At 37.4% G+C, this 17,096-nt stretch overlaps 1 protein-coding gene across 1 annotated transcript in view; it reads left to right on the forward strand.

Moving 5' to 3' along the window:
• ACOX3 (acyl-CoA oxidase 3, pristanoyl) overlaps nucleotides 1-17,096 on the forward strand; it is a 33,802-nt gene that overhangs the window by 1,282 nt on the left and 15,424 nt on the right. The window contains exons 2-9 of the mRNA XM_027642829.1: nucleotides 1,007-1,185; nucleotides 2,735-2,968; nucleotides 3,706-3,777; nucleotides 4,450-4,539; nucleotides 6,133-6,276; nucleotides 7,106-7,194; nucleotides 16,099-16,195; nucleotides 16,625-16,807. Coding sequence (XP_027498630.1) covers nucleotides 1,018-1,185; nucleotides 2,735-2,968; nucleotides 3,706-3,777; nucleotides 4,450-4,539; nucleotides 6,133-6,276; nucleotides 7,106-7,194; nucleotides 16,099-16,195; nucleotides 16,625-16,807 — 1,077 coding nt within the window. The 5' untranslated portion in view covers nucleotides 1,007-1,017. The remainder of the gene's footprint in view (nucleotides 1-1,006; nucleotides 1,186-2,734; nucleotides 2,969-3,705; nucleotides 3,778-4,449; nucleotides 4,540-6,132; nucleotides 6,277-7,105; nucleotides 7,195-16,098; nucleotides 16,196-16,624; nucleotides 16,808-17,096) is intronic.

Here is a 17,096-nt window from a genome sequence, read left to right on the forward strand (position 1 = left end):
CGTCTCATTTCTTTCCAAACCTATTGTTCAGTACTGGAGCTGCAACTTCTTAAAGCTGATTTGGAAGTCACATGCAGAAATACTATCCTGCAGTCCTGTTCTGCTATGTTTGTACTGTCCACAACTAGGGGATGTCCTCCATGAAAGGATAAGGTTGAAGCTGTAGCAAAGAGATATATCAAGATGATGAGGGAAAAAAATGTGATGGAAAAAGCATATGACTGAACTAGTGGTTTCTGTACTTTATTATGTTCAAAGTCCATATGGACTTGGACAGCCCTGCACCTGGATGTCCTACCTGTACCTTTGAATTGCTTTCCAGCCAGTTTCCTTGTTAGAACATGGCCAGATTCTGCTCCCCTGTCCGATGATTTTTGCACTTTACAAGTATGAGAGAGATCTCTGCTGCCTGCCTGGTGGCAGGAATTGCTTGGTGTACCATGAGCAGCAGAGGGCCCTCTGACACCAGCTTCTGTAAGCAGCAGAGCTATCAGCCTTTACTCCTTTAGGCCAGGTTCTAAGGAAAACGGAGGTGTTCCTTCTCTCCTAAACCAGTGCGATTGTACTTACTGGTAAAGAAATCCCACAGCACCTGTGCAGTTTTGCAGTGCTCTTGCATGACCCATAGATGCACACAGCAAGGTGCCAGCAGACTTTGTGGGGCCTTACTGCTTTTGTTATTTAAGACATGGTATTTTCTTACCTGGGTCTTTTATTGACCCCTTTCTTACTACACAATATTAACCAATAGTGTCCCTGTTTCATATTTAGCTCATGTTTTAGTAACAATGTCATTCATTTACATTTGATCAAAGGCATTTTTTTCTTACTTTGTATCAAGTCAGTTGAATCAGAAAAAGGGAAGGACAAACTTTTAGTTGGCTCTGCTCTGCTGTACTCATACATTTAAAGAAGTCTATGGATTTAATTAACAACCCTTTTGATTTCTTTTTATTATTAAAAATCAACTTCAGTTCATGATTTATCTTTTCTCATTTGATTGCAGTTTAGCCAACAATGGCATCCACACCGAATCAGAAAGAAGCCACTGGCAACCAAAATTTGTGGGACAGTTTGCTCCCAGATTTACCTAAAGGGCCACTTTGCAGATACCGTAAGAAAGCTTCCTTCAACTGGAAAGAGATGGCAGTGTTACTAGATGGAGAAGATATCATCCAACTAAAGGTAAACTTTGCAAGAACTGTAAACATGTTTTACTTCTGGAGATATTAGTAGAAGCAAGTATGTGATTTTCAAAGGAAGAGTAGTTAATAATGCTCAGTAAACAGGGAACATGAAGAAATTGGGCTTCCTTATCCAGTTTTCAGAACAGAAATGAACTTTTAAGCAACCTACTTTGCTGTCTCATAAGGCTCATTTAATTACTAAACATCAGTATAGGAGAGACCAGCAGGTGGTACATTACAGAACTTTAGTGTTCATTTCAAACTGAGAAAGAACTGTATTCTACCATATTTCTTTACTGTTTGCATTAAGTCATTTATCCCGTGGTTTTGCAAGGCACTTAAGTGGAGCTAAGTTCAAGCCACTGTCAAACATAGTATTTCTGTCTGTCTTTCACCTGACATAATTTCCTACAACCTTCTGTGCTTGCATTAATGCTTATGTGATGTTGCAGTTGGGCAGATTAGCATGTCTACCTCGCTGAAAGCTAACCCTACCGAAAAAAAGAGATTAACTGCAGCACAAAAGATGGTGTGGAAATGCATGACTTGGAGATGTAAGAGGAGAAAGAGCTAGCTTTTTTGAAGGTGGTGTAAAGTTATGTGGATTTAAGCTAATTTTGAATGTTCACCATAATTATTAAAATCCTAGCAGGTAGATCAGAGAAATCAAAAGGCCTTTTTCTGACTGGTATGTGTAGGAGCATAAAAAGAACACAAGTGCTCTGTGTCTGAGGGAGTTTCAAAGCTGTGTAGGCATATAGTGCTGTGCATCCAGGGAGAAGGAATGACCCTGCTTTTCAAAGGAAAGTATGAGGAGTCTGGTTTTCTTCCTTCTTATTGTGTCATTCTCTTCAGAGAGAAGGAAAGGACTTCAAAAACATTTTAAAAGATTTTGCCTAAGGCACTGCAGTTTTTTTTTTTTCTAAATTACGTGAAAGACAATTAAGATGTGGATATCTCGAAGACACAGATCTGAGGTAAAAAAGTGCCATAGTCTAATGGAAAAAAAGATCCAAATTAAAACATTAAAGGTTGCACATCCCTGTATTGAGTGGCTGCATATGATGGTTCCATTAAATGGAGTACATTTCTGCTTTCATCTGGGAACAGAGCGGTTGTCGTAGCTTAATGGCTTTACCATCATGGCATATTTCTAACTGAACGTAACCCCTGGAGTTTTACCTTTGTCCTCACATTGAGGGATGTTGCCCTTTAGATCCTGCCAGCAGCTTCATATATTGAAATAACAAAGCTGTTATAAAAAGCAAGTAAATTTTACCATACTGTTCTCTTACATTCAGAGCGAATCAGTGAATCATTATTACTTCATGATGAAGGAACTTTCATAAAATTTAGCTTCGTGAGCTTTCGTATATAATGACAGACCATTTAAATATATTTTTTAATCCTCTGGAGTTTTTGCTTTATAAATTTACACCTTTTATCAAGTTATTGTAGTTTGAGGCCCCGTATTATCCTAGAAGAATCAACTAGTTTTTTTAATGCTTTTAAATTAACATTCTCATGTCATTTTTTTTGCCCTCAAGAACAGAATCTTCTCTGCTCTGGAAAGTGATCCTCTCTTTGCACGTCAGCCTGGAGAAGATTTGTGCCGTGAGAAATATCAAGAGCTGACATTTCTGCGCTGTAAAAGGCTCTTTGAGTATGATTTTATTCCTCAGCAAGAGATCATAGAGAACCCATTAAAGTTCTTTAATATGGTGCTCTGTGTAGGAATGTATGATTGGTCTCCATGTCTCCAATTTGTCATACATAGCGGTGTAAGTACAAGTCAAGGGGTATAGAGGTGTATATTTGAATTTCAGTAACTTCTAATATTGTAGGCTTTATGCCTATTTTATTAAAGTTATATCTTTCCCTAGTCCTTTATTTTCAATAATGAATTAAACAGCTGTTTAGAAGTATCAGGTATCAGAAACTCCCTTGCCTAAACCCCAGTGTCTTGATTAAGGTCAGAATCCAGAAGGAATGGAAACCAGTGTAAAGTTTCTCACTGACATCAGTGGCTGGATTCTGTTAATCAGTTGCTTCCCAGATGAGTCTCTCAGGATACTCAACATAGCTGGTCAAATAATATCAGTTGAATTAATTAATTATTACTATTCAGGTGGAAGAGGGGAATCCAGGAATTATATTTTGTTATGTGAATATCCATCTAGGAAAACAGTTCCTAATGCATTTGCAGGAAAATGAACTGGAATAGTCTTTAGGTTTTGCTTTAGTCAAGGGGCCATCATTAAGGACAGGTAGAAAGCATTTTTAAGCATTTGCAATGGAGGCTTGAACAGGTTAGAGCTGTGATAAGTTTAGTCTTCTGTAAAGGGGCCTTGACAAGAGGAAATCCTACCTTACCTCTCCCAGCTATAATCTAAGTGTAGTTTACTGTACAGCCCACTTTCCCTGGTCTCTTTACTGTCCATCACTATTACAAATCATGTGCAATTTGTGCTTTCCATCACGGGCCACTGATTTGATTCATAATTCTCTGTTTTTACAGATATTTCCAGGTGCAATCATGAGTGCTTATAAGAGGTTTGCACACATTTTGAAACAAGCTTATAGAATGGAGGTAATTTTTTAAAATAACTTATGAGAAGTGGGCACCTTCAGAACCGTGTCACCACTTGCAGCTTTTTGTTATTTCTATCTTTGTACATACCTAAGTACTTCTAAATAGCAAAAGAAAAGACCGTGGGGCAGATTCAAGCACTGAACTCTGACCATCCTCACTACTGGCTGCTAAACCACTTCCTGGATCTCTTTTAGACTGTCCAAGTTAACATGCAGACAAAGTCTGGGGCCTTCTTCCAGAAGGCAGTACAAATGACACTACACCAGCTTAGTCTCTCTCCAGTCATTTGAGAGTATCCTACCAGGATGTCCATACCCTTACCATGATGCCATAAAAATTCCATTCTGATGCTCTAAAATGGAAAATAATAATGTTTTAATGCCAGAGAAACACCATATGGAGTCCAGTGGAGACTCAGGACTGAGTATCCTGCAGAATAAGTGCAGCCTGTCTGATACAGGAGGTTCCAGTCCTACACTGGAGTTTCTCCAGTCTAGACCATGCGTTCATTGTCTGACCAGACCCTCTTTGATATTGCAAGATAAATATACTGAGTGCACCCAAACTGAGCTTCTTTTGTTACTCTTTATTGCAATCATTTGAAAGTCTTGCAGTTTTAACTACTGTAATAAGGTGGTCTTGAACTGTACCTCGTATCTCCTTGTGTAGATTTTTGGATGTTTTGCTCTGACTGAGCTCAGCCATGGAACTAACACCAAAGCCATCCGAACTACTGCCACATTTGATCGGAACACTCAGGTTAGTCCTTAATGCACACGAGTACTGTTTGACAATGTTAAGCTCTATTATTCACTAACAGAACAGAGTGATTCAGGGATTTCTTCTGATTAACAAGAAAGAATCAAGTTCAAATTTAAAAAACGTTGTGATACATTTACGTTATTATAAATTCTTAAACCCATTGTTTATTGTTAAACAATAACAATTCCTGTTTTCTTGCTTTCTCTTCTCTTTGTGATATGAAATAAGGATAGAAGCCTTTTCCTTTGTTGTGTCTCTTAAGAAATAGTTGAATGTGCAGATTAAATTGCCTTTTGTCTTTAAATATTAAGGCCTTTTATAAAAAGATAAGGATTATTTCCTAGGATGAGAAAGACAAAAAAAGATATAAGAAGACTGTCAAACAGACCCAAAGAAGAAAAGAATAAACTGCTTTTTCCATTAGAATAGTGCTTACTATCAACACTACTGCAGAAATAAATTCATTGTCCTAGGATTTTCTTGATAAATGATTAGAATTCATCACAGTTTTACATTAAGAGAGAAGAAAATAGAAGTTGAAAGAAGGCTTTTACAACTTTTTCTCACTCTGTCATCTACATGCTTGGTTCATGACACGTAGAATTTAAAGTGTATTATTTGTCCCAAGAAGGTATTCTCATCTCCCCCAAAGACTGTGGCATTATTGCACTGTAATATACAGAACTGAGCACTATTGCTGCAAACAAACAATGGCATATCATGAAGTGGATTCAGTAATGAGAAATGAGAATCATAGATTTGAAATGTGAGATTTTATATTCTGCAGTAGGACAACATTTCAGTCTGTATTTTTTCACATACAAGCAGTTCAGTTAGCATTTATGCAACATGGACGATTAGATCTCTTTCCAGAAAAAAAAACCACAAACAAACCAAACTTGTGAGACCAGCAGCATGAGAAGTTCCATTTAAATAAATTGAGTTTTAAGCTGGTGATGAGTGCACTGCAGTAAAAGTGACTGAAATGACTAATTATTTGATCAGATCATGAAACTCCCGAGTTCAGGTTTCTTTTACATCCAGAAAGCATGCGATGTCTAGATTTCAGGATGCAAGTATTCTTCAGAGTTCTGACGACTTGTGGTCCCCCATTTGTCCAAACTGGGAAGTGTGCTGCCTTTCACACTGTTAGCCAGGCTTTCATTCTGTACCAAACTGTGTAAGGAGGAGGTGGTCCCTGCATAGGCTTCAGTCCTCACAGCTGGAACAACCCTCACAGTCCCTCGCTTGAGCTCACAGCTCAGTTTAAGCCAAGGTGTAGGAAATGCTTCTGAGTCCGTCAGTCTGCTTTATTTTTTTTAGGTGCTTAAATGAGCAAGTGAAAAGGGTGAATTTCAGGCTTTACGGTGAGGTAATGAACTTTATAAACTGTAATTTTTGTCCTAACTCTCCAAAGTTGAATACAGTAAGAGACGTTTCTTGTTGGAGTGCATTACAGAATAAAATCCTGGCAGTTAATGAAGGTTTTCAAAGCATTACCAGGATAATGAAAAAAAACCCAACCCAAAATACCTGTGTGCTGAATTTTATGATGTATATAATTTTTTTTTTTTTCTTTCCTGGCTACAGGAATTTATCATCAATACACCTGACTTTGAAGCTGCAAAGTTCTGGGTTGGTAATATGGGAAAACATGCCACTCACGCAGTTTTGTACGCCCAGCTCTATACTCCTGATGGACAGTGCCAAGGATTGCATTCTTTTCTCGTACAGGTAGGGTAGAAATATTGCCAGTCCTTTTTTCTTTTGTGGATTCAAATTAAAGACTTTCTGTTGTGCTTTATTTCTATCTGACCTGCAGATTGTTTATTTCATGCCATCACAGTTTACTGCAATTGTAACAAGTTTTTAAGTGTTCGCTGATTTTGCGATGGTTGTACAGCCAGTTTTAGACTGTCGGTTTTCTGCAAAGAATTCTGAAAAATACCAAAGAGCTGAAAAGTGTCCAGATGATCATGGTACTTATATAGTTACAACTCACCTATGTTATATGAAGTCCTGAAAGTCTTGCATGAGGCTTAGGGTGATTTATGTTTGCCAGTGCTACGGGCTGATTTGTATGAAATGTGCAAGCTTCTGCCACAGAAATCAGTTTCTAGGGTTAAAGGCATCAGAAAATATGGCAGTGCAGTAGAAAACTTGTACATAGTAAAATGGACTAGTTTCAGACTGAACAGAATTTATCACAGAATTGGGGAATATTTCAAAGATGATTGTTACATAAAAGTTTCATTGATTCCTACTGTGTCAGTGTATACCTGAAGAAAATTTCAGTGCTAGTCTGATGACAGCAGCCATTAGTGTTAAGGCATATTTAACACAGTTGTGTAATTAGTCTCATTGCCAAAGTAATTTTCATTAAAAGATCTATATCCTGGTTAAGTACAAGCTATATCCAGGATTACGTGCTTGGAAGAAACAGAGCTTTCTTTAGCATTAATAAGAGAGTACAAGTTGAAAATATTTTCATTGTTTGAAAAGTTCAGGCAATAACTCTCATTGTTCCACAACTGAAATAATGTTTTGTTTCGCTTCTATACAGATTCGAGATACAAAAACTCTCCTACCAATGCCAGGTGTGATGGTAGGGGACATAGGAAAGAAAATTGGGCAGAATGGGTTGGATAATGGGTAAGTCAATCCATTTGAAGGAGGAAACATTCTCAGTTATATCACAATGTAGTGGTGCAAATGTCTGCCTGTCTTCACTTCTTAGATATTGGCAAGTGGTTTTAAACTGTTGGTATTTCTCAAAAAAATTAAAACAAGACCCAGACTGAAAAATGTTGAATTTCAGTATTTTCTATCTAAATATACATAGTTTTTCAGCTTCTCTAACCTTTTAAAATGTGAATTGTCCCTAGTATTCTGTGAATATCCCGAAGCAGTCTTTCAGTCACACACTCTGCAACAGTAATAATTAAAAAAACCCAACAAATTCGTTCCAATAAGTTCTGAGTAAAGAACTTTATCAAACTCTGCACCCATCTGGGTGTAAGCCCTTAATTATTTTCTCTGTTGATCTCCAGCTGGCAAGAAGGCTAATTGTTTTCCTCAATATTGTTAGTAAAGATGTAAGATTAATAAGGCCCAGTAGAGAAACTCTGTATCTTTTTTAAACAGTGAGATTTCTGGACTAATCCTGGTCACTGTGGAAGAGAAGGAGAAGGCTTGTTTTATTTTTTTTTTTCTGTATTCTCTGTGTGAAATAAAAAATACCTGAGCTCCATTTTTTAGTCATGGGCTTCAATGGCCTTACCATGTCTCTGCTTTACTAACCAAAGGAGTCTGATGGGGAGGAGAGACAGTGAGGAAATAGAAGTAGATTTCTGCATTAAAACGGTCAATATGTAAAAATTACTATTTAAACTCCTGTATTAGTTATTTAGCTCTGTGTAAAGACAGAAACTTAAAATAACAAGGAAGGGTGTCACTGCTTTATGCCTTAAATTTACCTCTTTCTGTAGATTAATTTCGTTACAAATGTATTGTCCTTCATAACATACCATTGCAGTAAAGGATAGACATCCTAAAGACAGCCTTTGGCTGTCTTTCCAGAAGGTCACAGGGCTTCCTTCTGTAGTTTGTTGCCTGTAGCAGCCTCTTCCTTTTATCCCAGATATGCTGTAGTGGCAAAAATAGCACTGAAATTTGTGTTTATGTACCTCAATCTCATTGATTCTCTGTTTCCTGAAGACACAGAAGAAATAAATACAAAAAAATTAAAAAAAGAAAATTATGTTTTATAGAGGAAAAATGTGAGAAAAAGCCTGGAAAAGAGGGATGTTTGGGTTTGGGGGCATATTTTTGCCTACTTCTGCATTATGAACTAGTAGCCACCAGATGGCACAGTAACATGGGCCTGAGCAATCTAAATGTACTTCAACTACATATTTCTGTAGAAATGTTCAAATACTGCAGTTCATTCTTAATATGCAGCATAGTTTTATGTGCAGCACAAGGAAGAACTGTGTGCTTTTTACATTAATTCAAAATTTATATAGTTTTGAATCCTTTTTTCCCTTTGATCTACTGGGAAAAATAGAGCATTTCTTAAAATATTGATAACTGAATAATCTAAAATTATAATCCACATAATAAAATGTAAATAAGAGATATCAATGACCTTCTATCTTAATGTCAGGTGGAGTCTCTTATCTTAGTTATGACATCATATGTCATTTAAAGCAGTCATATTTCCTAATCATTCTAATCTTCTTGTTTCCTTTGCCTGTATTTCTTTAAAAAATAATATTTTCTTCAAACAGCAGTGCCTAAAGAGCCCCAGTCATGGATCTGTGTCTCTTAAGTATGCATTAAGACAGTCCCTGCATTAGAAAGCTTAAGACAACTCCTGCAGATTAAGACAGAAGAACAAGAGAGCCCAAGGTTACCAATAGATACCCTTTATTCAGCTAACAACTTCAGGAGCCTGTGTTCCTGAACTACCTCAGCTATTTGGAGAGCTCTGAGGCAAGAAGCCAGAATTGTTCACAAGAACTAGAGAACTAATTTTTGTTTTGTGACCTTCCTGCTCACAATGAACTGTCAAAAATGTCAGGACTTTTAGACATTGCTTCTCAGAGGCACACGAAGGTCTGAATGGGGACTGAATGGAGAGGGAGCTGCTTCAGAGTTCTGCATTTGTTTGTAGGTGCTGTGCCACCCCAGAAAATGGACTGTTGGTTGCATGATCTGCAAAATACCAGATGTACAGAGAGACATTTCACCAGACACGGCCTTGTCAAGGTGTTCTCCTTAGCTGTTTAGTAATCTTATATCCTAGCTTATCCCAGAGAAAGCACAGCCTGCAGTGTAGAAACCTGTTGTACGTGGGGATGAGAAAACATTCCTCTATGCCTTGACTACAGGTGTTAGTCTCTACTGCATGCACTGCCAGGTTTTTTGAATGTATATTTGAAGCCTGGGTCAACTACCATAAACAGTCAATCAGGTCTATTTTCATGTAGTTACACTCAGGATATGTGGTCAGAGTGAAGATCAGAGTCTGCCATCTCTGTCAGAGATATTTGGTTTTGTTCCTGTGCTTCAAGAAATTTATGCAAATTATTTTCAATATGAATACAGAGAGTTAAATTCTTGAACACTAATGAAGGTCACAGGGAAGAAATGCCAGAGCCTCCTTGGAAAATGCCATTGATTTATGCTATGTAAGAGAACAGGGTAGGAGATTGTAGTTGTCTCTTCTGGCTTTGGAAAACAATTAATCTCTTGGGTTGTTTGACTGAAAACTGGTTTCCTGCTAATGCAGAGTGTAGTGTTTCTAGTAACAGAAAGAATTTCATAAGTAATGTGGAATTTTCATAGTGTAAGTCCATTTCTCAGTCTGTCTTTCCAAATAATTCTCATAGTTTCATAATTCAAATGTCCAAAAATCACATGGGGTTTACAGTTCTTTGTAACTTCACTATCCTGACAAAAAAAAGACAAAATCACTGTAAAATATTTTAAAATATTTTTCTTTCTCTTGGAAATTTGCAACAATTCATGTAATCAATGCATAAATGGGCAAAAATAGAAATCCAGGTTTTCTTATGGAGAGTTTAGACTGGTTTTGTGTTTTGTTACCAAAATTAAATCAAGACTGCCACCAGGGGTTGCAAGTGCTTCAGTCTTTATTTTATGATAATATGTCCACCTGTTGCTAGTGCTCTGGCACTAGTCTTTGAAATATGCTGTTCACTGCAAACCCAAAACGGAAGTAGCTGAGGGGAAAAAAACAACCACTGAAAAAATCCCTGGGTATTTGGGATTTCAGGGGCTTTGCAATAAAAGGTATAAGTGAAGTGTGTGTGACACACACATATTGGGTAAGTGCTGATGTGCATTTCTGTTTCTTTCCTGTATTGTGGGGGTTTTGGTTTTGGGTTTTTTCCTGTCTCCCTTGGCTAATGTAACATTACCAAAAGTACCCATTACTGCAGTGTGCATCAGTAATTGATTGATACTGGGCTGGTGGTGAACCAATTTCATGTCCATTTGTACTAGCAGCAAATTGCTTCTTACCCTTCTCCAGAGATGGAAATGATGCCCATCTGAATCTACCTGGGGAAAGTGAAAGTCAGCTATAATTGTGTTTCTGAAGTGGTGCTTTCTATGCTTCTCTTTATAAAATGTGTTCTGAACTCGTGCAGATCTATCCACTGATACCATGTATACAGTTTGATGAGCAGACAAAACTTATGATAAAGGAAGAACTAGTAAAATGAAGCTGTCATGTTAGCTGAATTTTTTGTAGGGGAGAAAACAATTTTTCTGGGAGAAGAAGAATTGTTAACTGGATCTCATTATAATAATACACTTTGGAAAACTGGTGGTTTTTATTAGCTGTTTAACAAACTTTCATGTACAGTTATGTCTAGCTGCAGTTATACAACATGCTAAGATGTTCAGCATATTCTCTAGCAATCAGTGAGGCCAGATTTAGTTTTCTGGATGCTGAAAACAAAACAAAATATCCAAGAGAAAATGGGTAGAGGGGATTTATTGGGTAGAAATGCAGTAAATGGTGTAAAAGAACCCCTTCTAGAAAGAATTAGCAGGCTCTGAAAGCCCTCAGTACAATTCCTTGTATATTGACAAAGATGGCATACATCACATAACCTCCAAACCTTTACAGACGATTTTAAATGGTTAATTCATATTTTTTTCTTTGTTACTACTTCAGTATGACTTCCAATAATACATTATGATTCTGCTAGTGCTAGTTTAAGGGCAGAACAAATGAAAATCTAGTCCTTCAAAAGGTCTTTGTCTCCTGGTGTTTATCCTCTTAACTCTCATTTAGATTTTGCAATGGTTGCAGTTATTTCACTAGGGAAATAGGAGCTGTAATGCATGGTTGAAGTCTAAATAGTCTTTGGAGCTTCATCTTTCAATCTGAAGCAGTAGTTTGGTGAAGATAATATCTGTAATCAACTTTTTTGGTTGTTTGCTTCTGCTCCCATACTGCCTTTTTCTTTGTGCTGGGATGAACTTTTACGTAGCTTTGTAGGGGACTCAGCTAGGGAACTGGAACTGCCTGAAAAAAAACACCAGACAATTTTAGCTGTCTTCAACCAGATCATTTGTCACGTGTGGTTCACTGCAAGGCCTCAGGAGTGGCTGTTTCAGTACAGGGAAAGGGACACTATAGAAATATGAATAAGAAATCAAGTGTAGAAATCAGTCTTCCTTCCCAAATAAACAAGTTTGGGCTTGTTTAACATTTTTATTGACTTACAGCCTCTGACCTAAGTCACAGACAATTGCAAAAATGATGAAATGGCTGTAAAAGAAAAATAAATGTTAAAAATGCCTGTGCCTGTATTTACGTTATCTGAATATAGCATCAATACTTCAATCCTTGTGAAAAGTGCTACTTTCGTAGTTAAAACCAAGTAGTTTGCAAACACATCTTACATGTTTTCAGTTTAAGTCAAAACAGTGATATTTGTTGTAGTCAAGGTTAGACACTATATGGGTACCTACAGTGCTGTGCAGGCTACTAAGATGTAGTCACATAGCTGGAGAGTGCTGCCGTATCCCCTCATCTTTGTCATGTTCATGTGCCTCACAGTTCTACAGCCATCTCTGATTCACACCGAAAGGCACTTGGTGGTGCTAATGGGGAAAGGTAGATTCAGATCTGGTCACATATTTGTTTTATCATGCACAGAAATACAGCCTCGCATCTGCAGCGACCTTCAAACAACCTTTTTTCTTCCTTAGCAGAACTCTCTCAGCTCTCCACAGTTGCAGGAGTCTGCACATCCAGAGCTCCTTGCAAGACTGGCACTTAATCTATAAGAACTTTAGAATGAGTTTATGTTCATGAAGTCTATTAAGGTAGGATTAGGAGCCCTATAAAATGCTATGTTGTTTTATCAATGGTATTCAGCGTTACTGTACAGAGCTACATTCTTAGATTAGAGACTTCATTGTGGAAACTAGAGCTAAAATACTGCCTTGCAGTTTTCCCCAGTTTCTCTGTAACTCTTTTCAACTCTAACCCTTCTGTGAATTTCAGTCTGGAATATCTGGCTATTTTCTTTCCTTCTGAAAGTTTTTCACCAAACCTCTGAAATGTTATTCTTCCCAAGGTTCGTTGTGTCTCATAAACAGCCGTGAGATCACTTAACTCACAGCCTTCCAATACCATTCACCTGTTTTCTGTTTCTGGCTGAAAGTCTGACTGGTGTCCTTGCACCATCTCTAACGTAGTCAGTAACAAAAGCTGAAAGGCAGAAAAGGCATTTTAGTGAGTCTAAAATTCACCAAAGCATGTTTGAGTGATTTGTACTATAGTAACAGCTTATTAATTTAGTACTGGCAAAAGGAGCTCGTAGCTTTTCCAGCTGCTCCTCTTTTATCAGCATTGCTGCACACCAGCTGAATTACTATTGCATGATTTAAAGTCAGTAAGATTAACTTAGTTTGAAATGTTCCCTAAGCTACTGGCCAAAGAACCCAAACAAGAATGCTACTATTGGAATAGCAGTTCACTCTGCTCAGCTAGTCAAGGTAGAAATCTGTGTGATACAGTTTTTACCTGTGCTAAAATATGTGATTCAAGTGACAGCTGTCCGTCTGTCTGGCTGAGAGGTCTTAATCTCAGTCATGCTGTTTGCTATACTGAAGAGGCCCTAAGTAGGGCAGCTTTCAAACCTCTGGTCTTGTCATCACTGTGTGAAATTTAGCCATTTTCCAAACTTGCTGGTACATGATATCCCCATGACTGTGTATACAGTTCCATTATTGTAAGATATTCCTTCAATTCTTTAAGGAGATTTTTCCCCTAAACACGTTGACAGATGTGGGCCAAGTCTATGCTTTCTAGGTTAATAACCATTAGAAACGTGATCATTGACTTCAATAAATCTTACTATTTATTTTTAATATGTTCCAATATCAAGTTCAAATTGGCCAGTATGTCTAACAACTCCCAACAGCAAAGTTCTTGGAGGAGCATAGCAGCAGTTGGCAGCGATCTCACAAGGTCGCCTAAACGCCTAGTCCTGTAAGGTTCTGCATTTATTTTCAACACTGGTGCTTATAGGCAAAATATCTTATTTCTTTACACATGGGAATTTTCTGTGTGATTTTTAATTGCTAGTTCTGCCACTCTCTTTTGCTTCTTAAAGTCTTTGCCATCTTATATGTGTATCTGTATATCTTATAGCAACTTGCAGGAAAAGAAGTAAATAATGTATCTGTAATGGATAATATCAAGGGAAAAAAATCTAAACTTTCAAAACCTGTTATTTGAATTCATTTTGATTTTAAGAAAATAGGTTATATAACAATAGGAAAATCAGTATTCTGGTTCACTACCTGTGAGAAAAATTATTTAAGAAGGGTATACATGTAGTTTTTAATCATAATAATTCTTTTATAATTGTTTTCTCCCCTTCAAAAAATTCAGCTAACATGACAGCTTCATTTTAATAGTTCTTCCTTTATCATAAGTTTTGTCTGCTCATCAAACTGTATACGTGGTATCAGTGGATATAATTCCAGTTTTTATCACCCATGTGGTAGCTTTTTAAAATAATACTGCTTTTTTCCATGCATCTTTTCCTACCTGGGAGGGATCGTTTATAAACATCCAAGAGACACCCTTACTTTTATCACTGATTCCTTCTTAAAATTCTCATTTGCTCTAATGACTTGTAAAAAAAATGCCATTGAATAGCTGCCAGTGTGCTGTGACTGGCAGGTATCCTGTCAAGAAGGTATTCTTCAGTAGTTAGTGTCAGCTAAACTGCTTGTTTGAACATATTTGTAGCTTCCTGCCCTATGCTTGGATCGTAAGGTCCTAGGAGGAAACACCTTCTTGGAATTCTATGAATGTACAGCAACTATAAAAAGAAAGCGCTAAACCAGGGACCTAAACCTTGCCATGCACACTCTCCTGTAATTAAAGCAATGAGTAGTAATAATTTAAAAGCTCAAATTCTGTCTAAGGTGCATGCTATTGCTTAAAAATACTGCTGGTTATACAGTTTTAATTGTTGTTCTGTTTGGGATATAGGGAGCAGAGAATGTGAATTTACCCAAAAGATCTTTCTTGAATGAGATTTTTTATTTTCAGTGATATGAGAAAATATTAACAAAGATGAAAATCAGCTTTCTGGAAGTTCTGAATTTTTTTTGGTTATGAAGTAGTGTTGTCTCAGAGAAACTGGCACTTAACAAAGCACTTATTAAGACTGTTAAGGCCAGTAAGCAGCTGGTCCTTGGTTAGGATAGCACGCCTTTCTCTGTGTCTAAGTCCGAAAATACTGTGTATCTCTAAGGCTGAATAAATTCCGTATGCAGATACGTTTCCTTGGAAACAACTCATAATTTAACAGCACATGCAGCAATGCAGCCCTTATGTAATTTATTAATGTGAAAGACCTGGCTCTCGTGAGCCTTATTAAATAGATCAACCTGTATTGGCAGGGAAAGGGAATTTTCTTTGATTACAAATACAGCTTTTCAAGTGCTATTAGATAGTGACATATTTGTGAGTGGAGTTGATACTACTGCTATTGTGCCAAGTTCTACTGCCCATTTGGGTGAAACAGTTCAGACACTTTCTTTCTGACCAATATGAATACTCAGGACATTCTTCCTATTCTCACAACTTCCCTCTTTATTGTTGCTAGGGTGCCACAATTTAGAAAATGTTGTCCCGGTCTTCCTTTTTAAGACGCCACATTCCAGGGAACAGAATTCCTAATCTGAGTTTAAACAAAGGAAAAATTTCCATTTGGTTCCTCCTCAGAGCACTATTGCAGCTATGTCCTCATTTGTTTTGCAATAGCATGAATGATCCTCCCAGATCTATATTTTAGACTCATAAAAATATATAGTGTCTCTATTCCAAAGCAATCTCCAGACTGGACTAAACAACAAGTATATGCTTCAGTAAAGCAGATACTTCAGCAGAATTCTTAGTGGCAGGGAATTATTAGGAGTCAGAATGGTCCTGTCAGCTTCTAGGCAGGAGAAGGAAGTTGTTCATCTTCTGAAATTTTTTGACAGCTGAGATATCAAGCTAAGTAACTTACCTAGGCTCATGCAGACTGAGAATTCAGTTCAAGTGTCTGAGGTGTCGTTGAAAGTACCTGTCAAAGTGCTTGTGTATAAGTTCTCTAATAAGTGACTTTTCTTGTCCCTTCCTTCAGATAGAATACATTGGTCATCCATTACTTTTTTACTAATTTACTTCTGAAGCTGCTGAAATGGTCTCCTAGAGTCAATGAAGTGTGTGTTTTGGTTTTGTAGGCATCATCTTTCTAAAGCAAACCCAAAAAAAACAGATTAATTACAACAACTAACCTCCCTTCATGAATTTCTTGTGCTGCTCTTGAGTTTGAAAGCCTTTCTGGGCATACTCTCCTAAAATAATTTACCTGGCTTGATGGGCACAGTTTTCAGTTCACTGACATGCCTGAGATCATTGTGCAATCCTGTCTTTGTGACATTTTTCTGTAATGCAAACACCTCGGACAATGTAGGTTTTACACTGTGTATTTGTTTAAACAGATTTGCCATGTTCCACAATGTCAGGATACCTAAAGAAAACATACTGAATATAGCTGGAGATGTCACAGCTGAGGGGAAGTACTCAAGTTCAGTCAAGGTATGAAACAAGGTTTTGTTTCATTTATACAGTTTATTAAATATACAAAATATAAGTAGATTAAGAGACAGAGCATGGGCCTCTTATGTTGGGAGGTACTGGGGACCTAAACCTAAATAAGGCTGTTGACAATTTCACATGAGATATGAATACCATTTTTGTAATTCTGTTTCAGAGGTGTCTCATCTGACTAATTTTACTAAACTTAGTGCTCTTTGAGCTACCCCACTGATCTCAAAGAGTTTAGAGATTGACCATGTTCAGGCAAGACTACTCTGAGTCTTGCCTGAAAACCTTTTCTGAATAAGTCAAAAAACAAAACTGGCCAATCCTCTGTGCTTCTAATCACGCTACAAAAGTTGCATCTTCATGGGGGCTGTAAATGAAATGTTAGCCTCACCATTCCATCTGTGCCTTCTATTCATTCAGGATGTTAAAGAGCGTTTTAGTGCAGCTCTGGGAACCTTGTCCAGTGGCAGGATTATGATCACAGCAATGTCCACGACCAATTTAAAGCTTGCCTTGGCAATAGCCATTCGCTTCTCAGCAGCTCGCCGCCAGTTTGGACCAACTGAGGATGAAGAAATACCTGTTCTTGAATACCAAACACAAGTAAATACTTTGGAATTCACATCTATGGACTTTTATATAATGAAATGCAGATTCAGAACTACTGTAGATCACCACAGTAACACTGCAGTTAGCAAAATTAAAGTTGTCTGTATCATGTGAAACATCATTCTAGTGCAGTTGTGGGGGTTCATTCCCAACTCAAGACCTTCTCCTGGCACGATCAGGCTTTTGACATAAGTTCTTGGAATAGCAAAACCAAAAATATTCATGTTTCTGAAGTACCTAGAAAATTTTGTCTTCTAAATAGTAACCTTTTCAGAAAGACAGT

The sequence above is a fragment of the Corapipo altera genome, unplaced genomic scaffold, assembly GCF_003945725.1.
Source record: "Corapipo altera isolate COAL_440 unplaced genomic scaffold, ASM394572v1 22, whole genome shotgun sequence".
Classification (NCBI taxonomy): Eukaryota; Metazoa; Chordata; class Aves; order Passeriformes; family Pipridae; genus Corapipo; species Corapipo altera.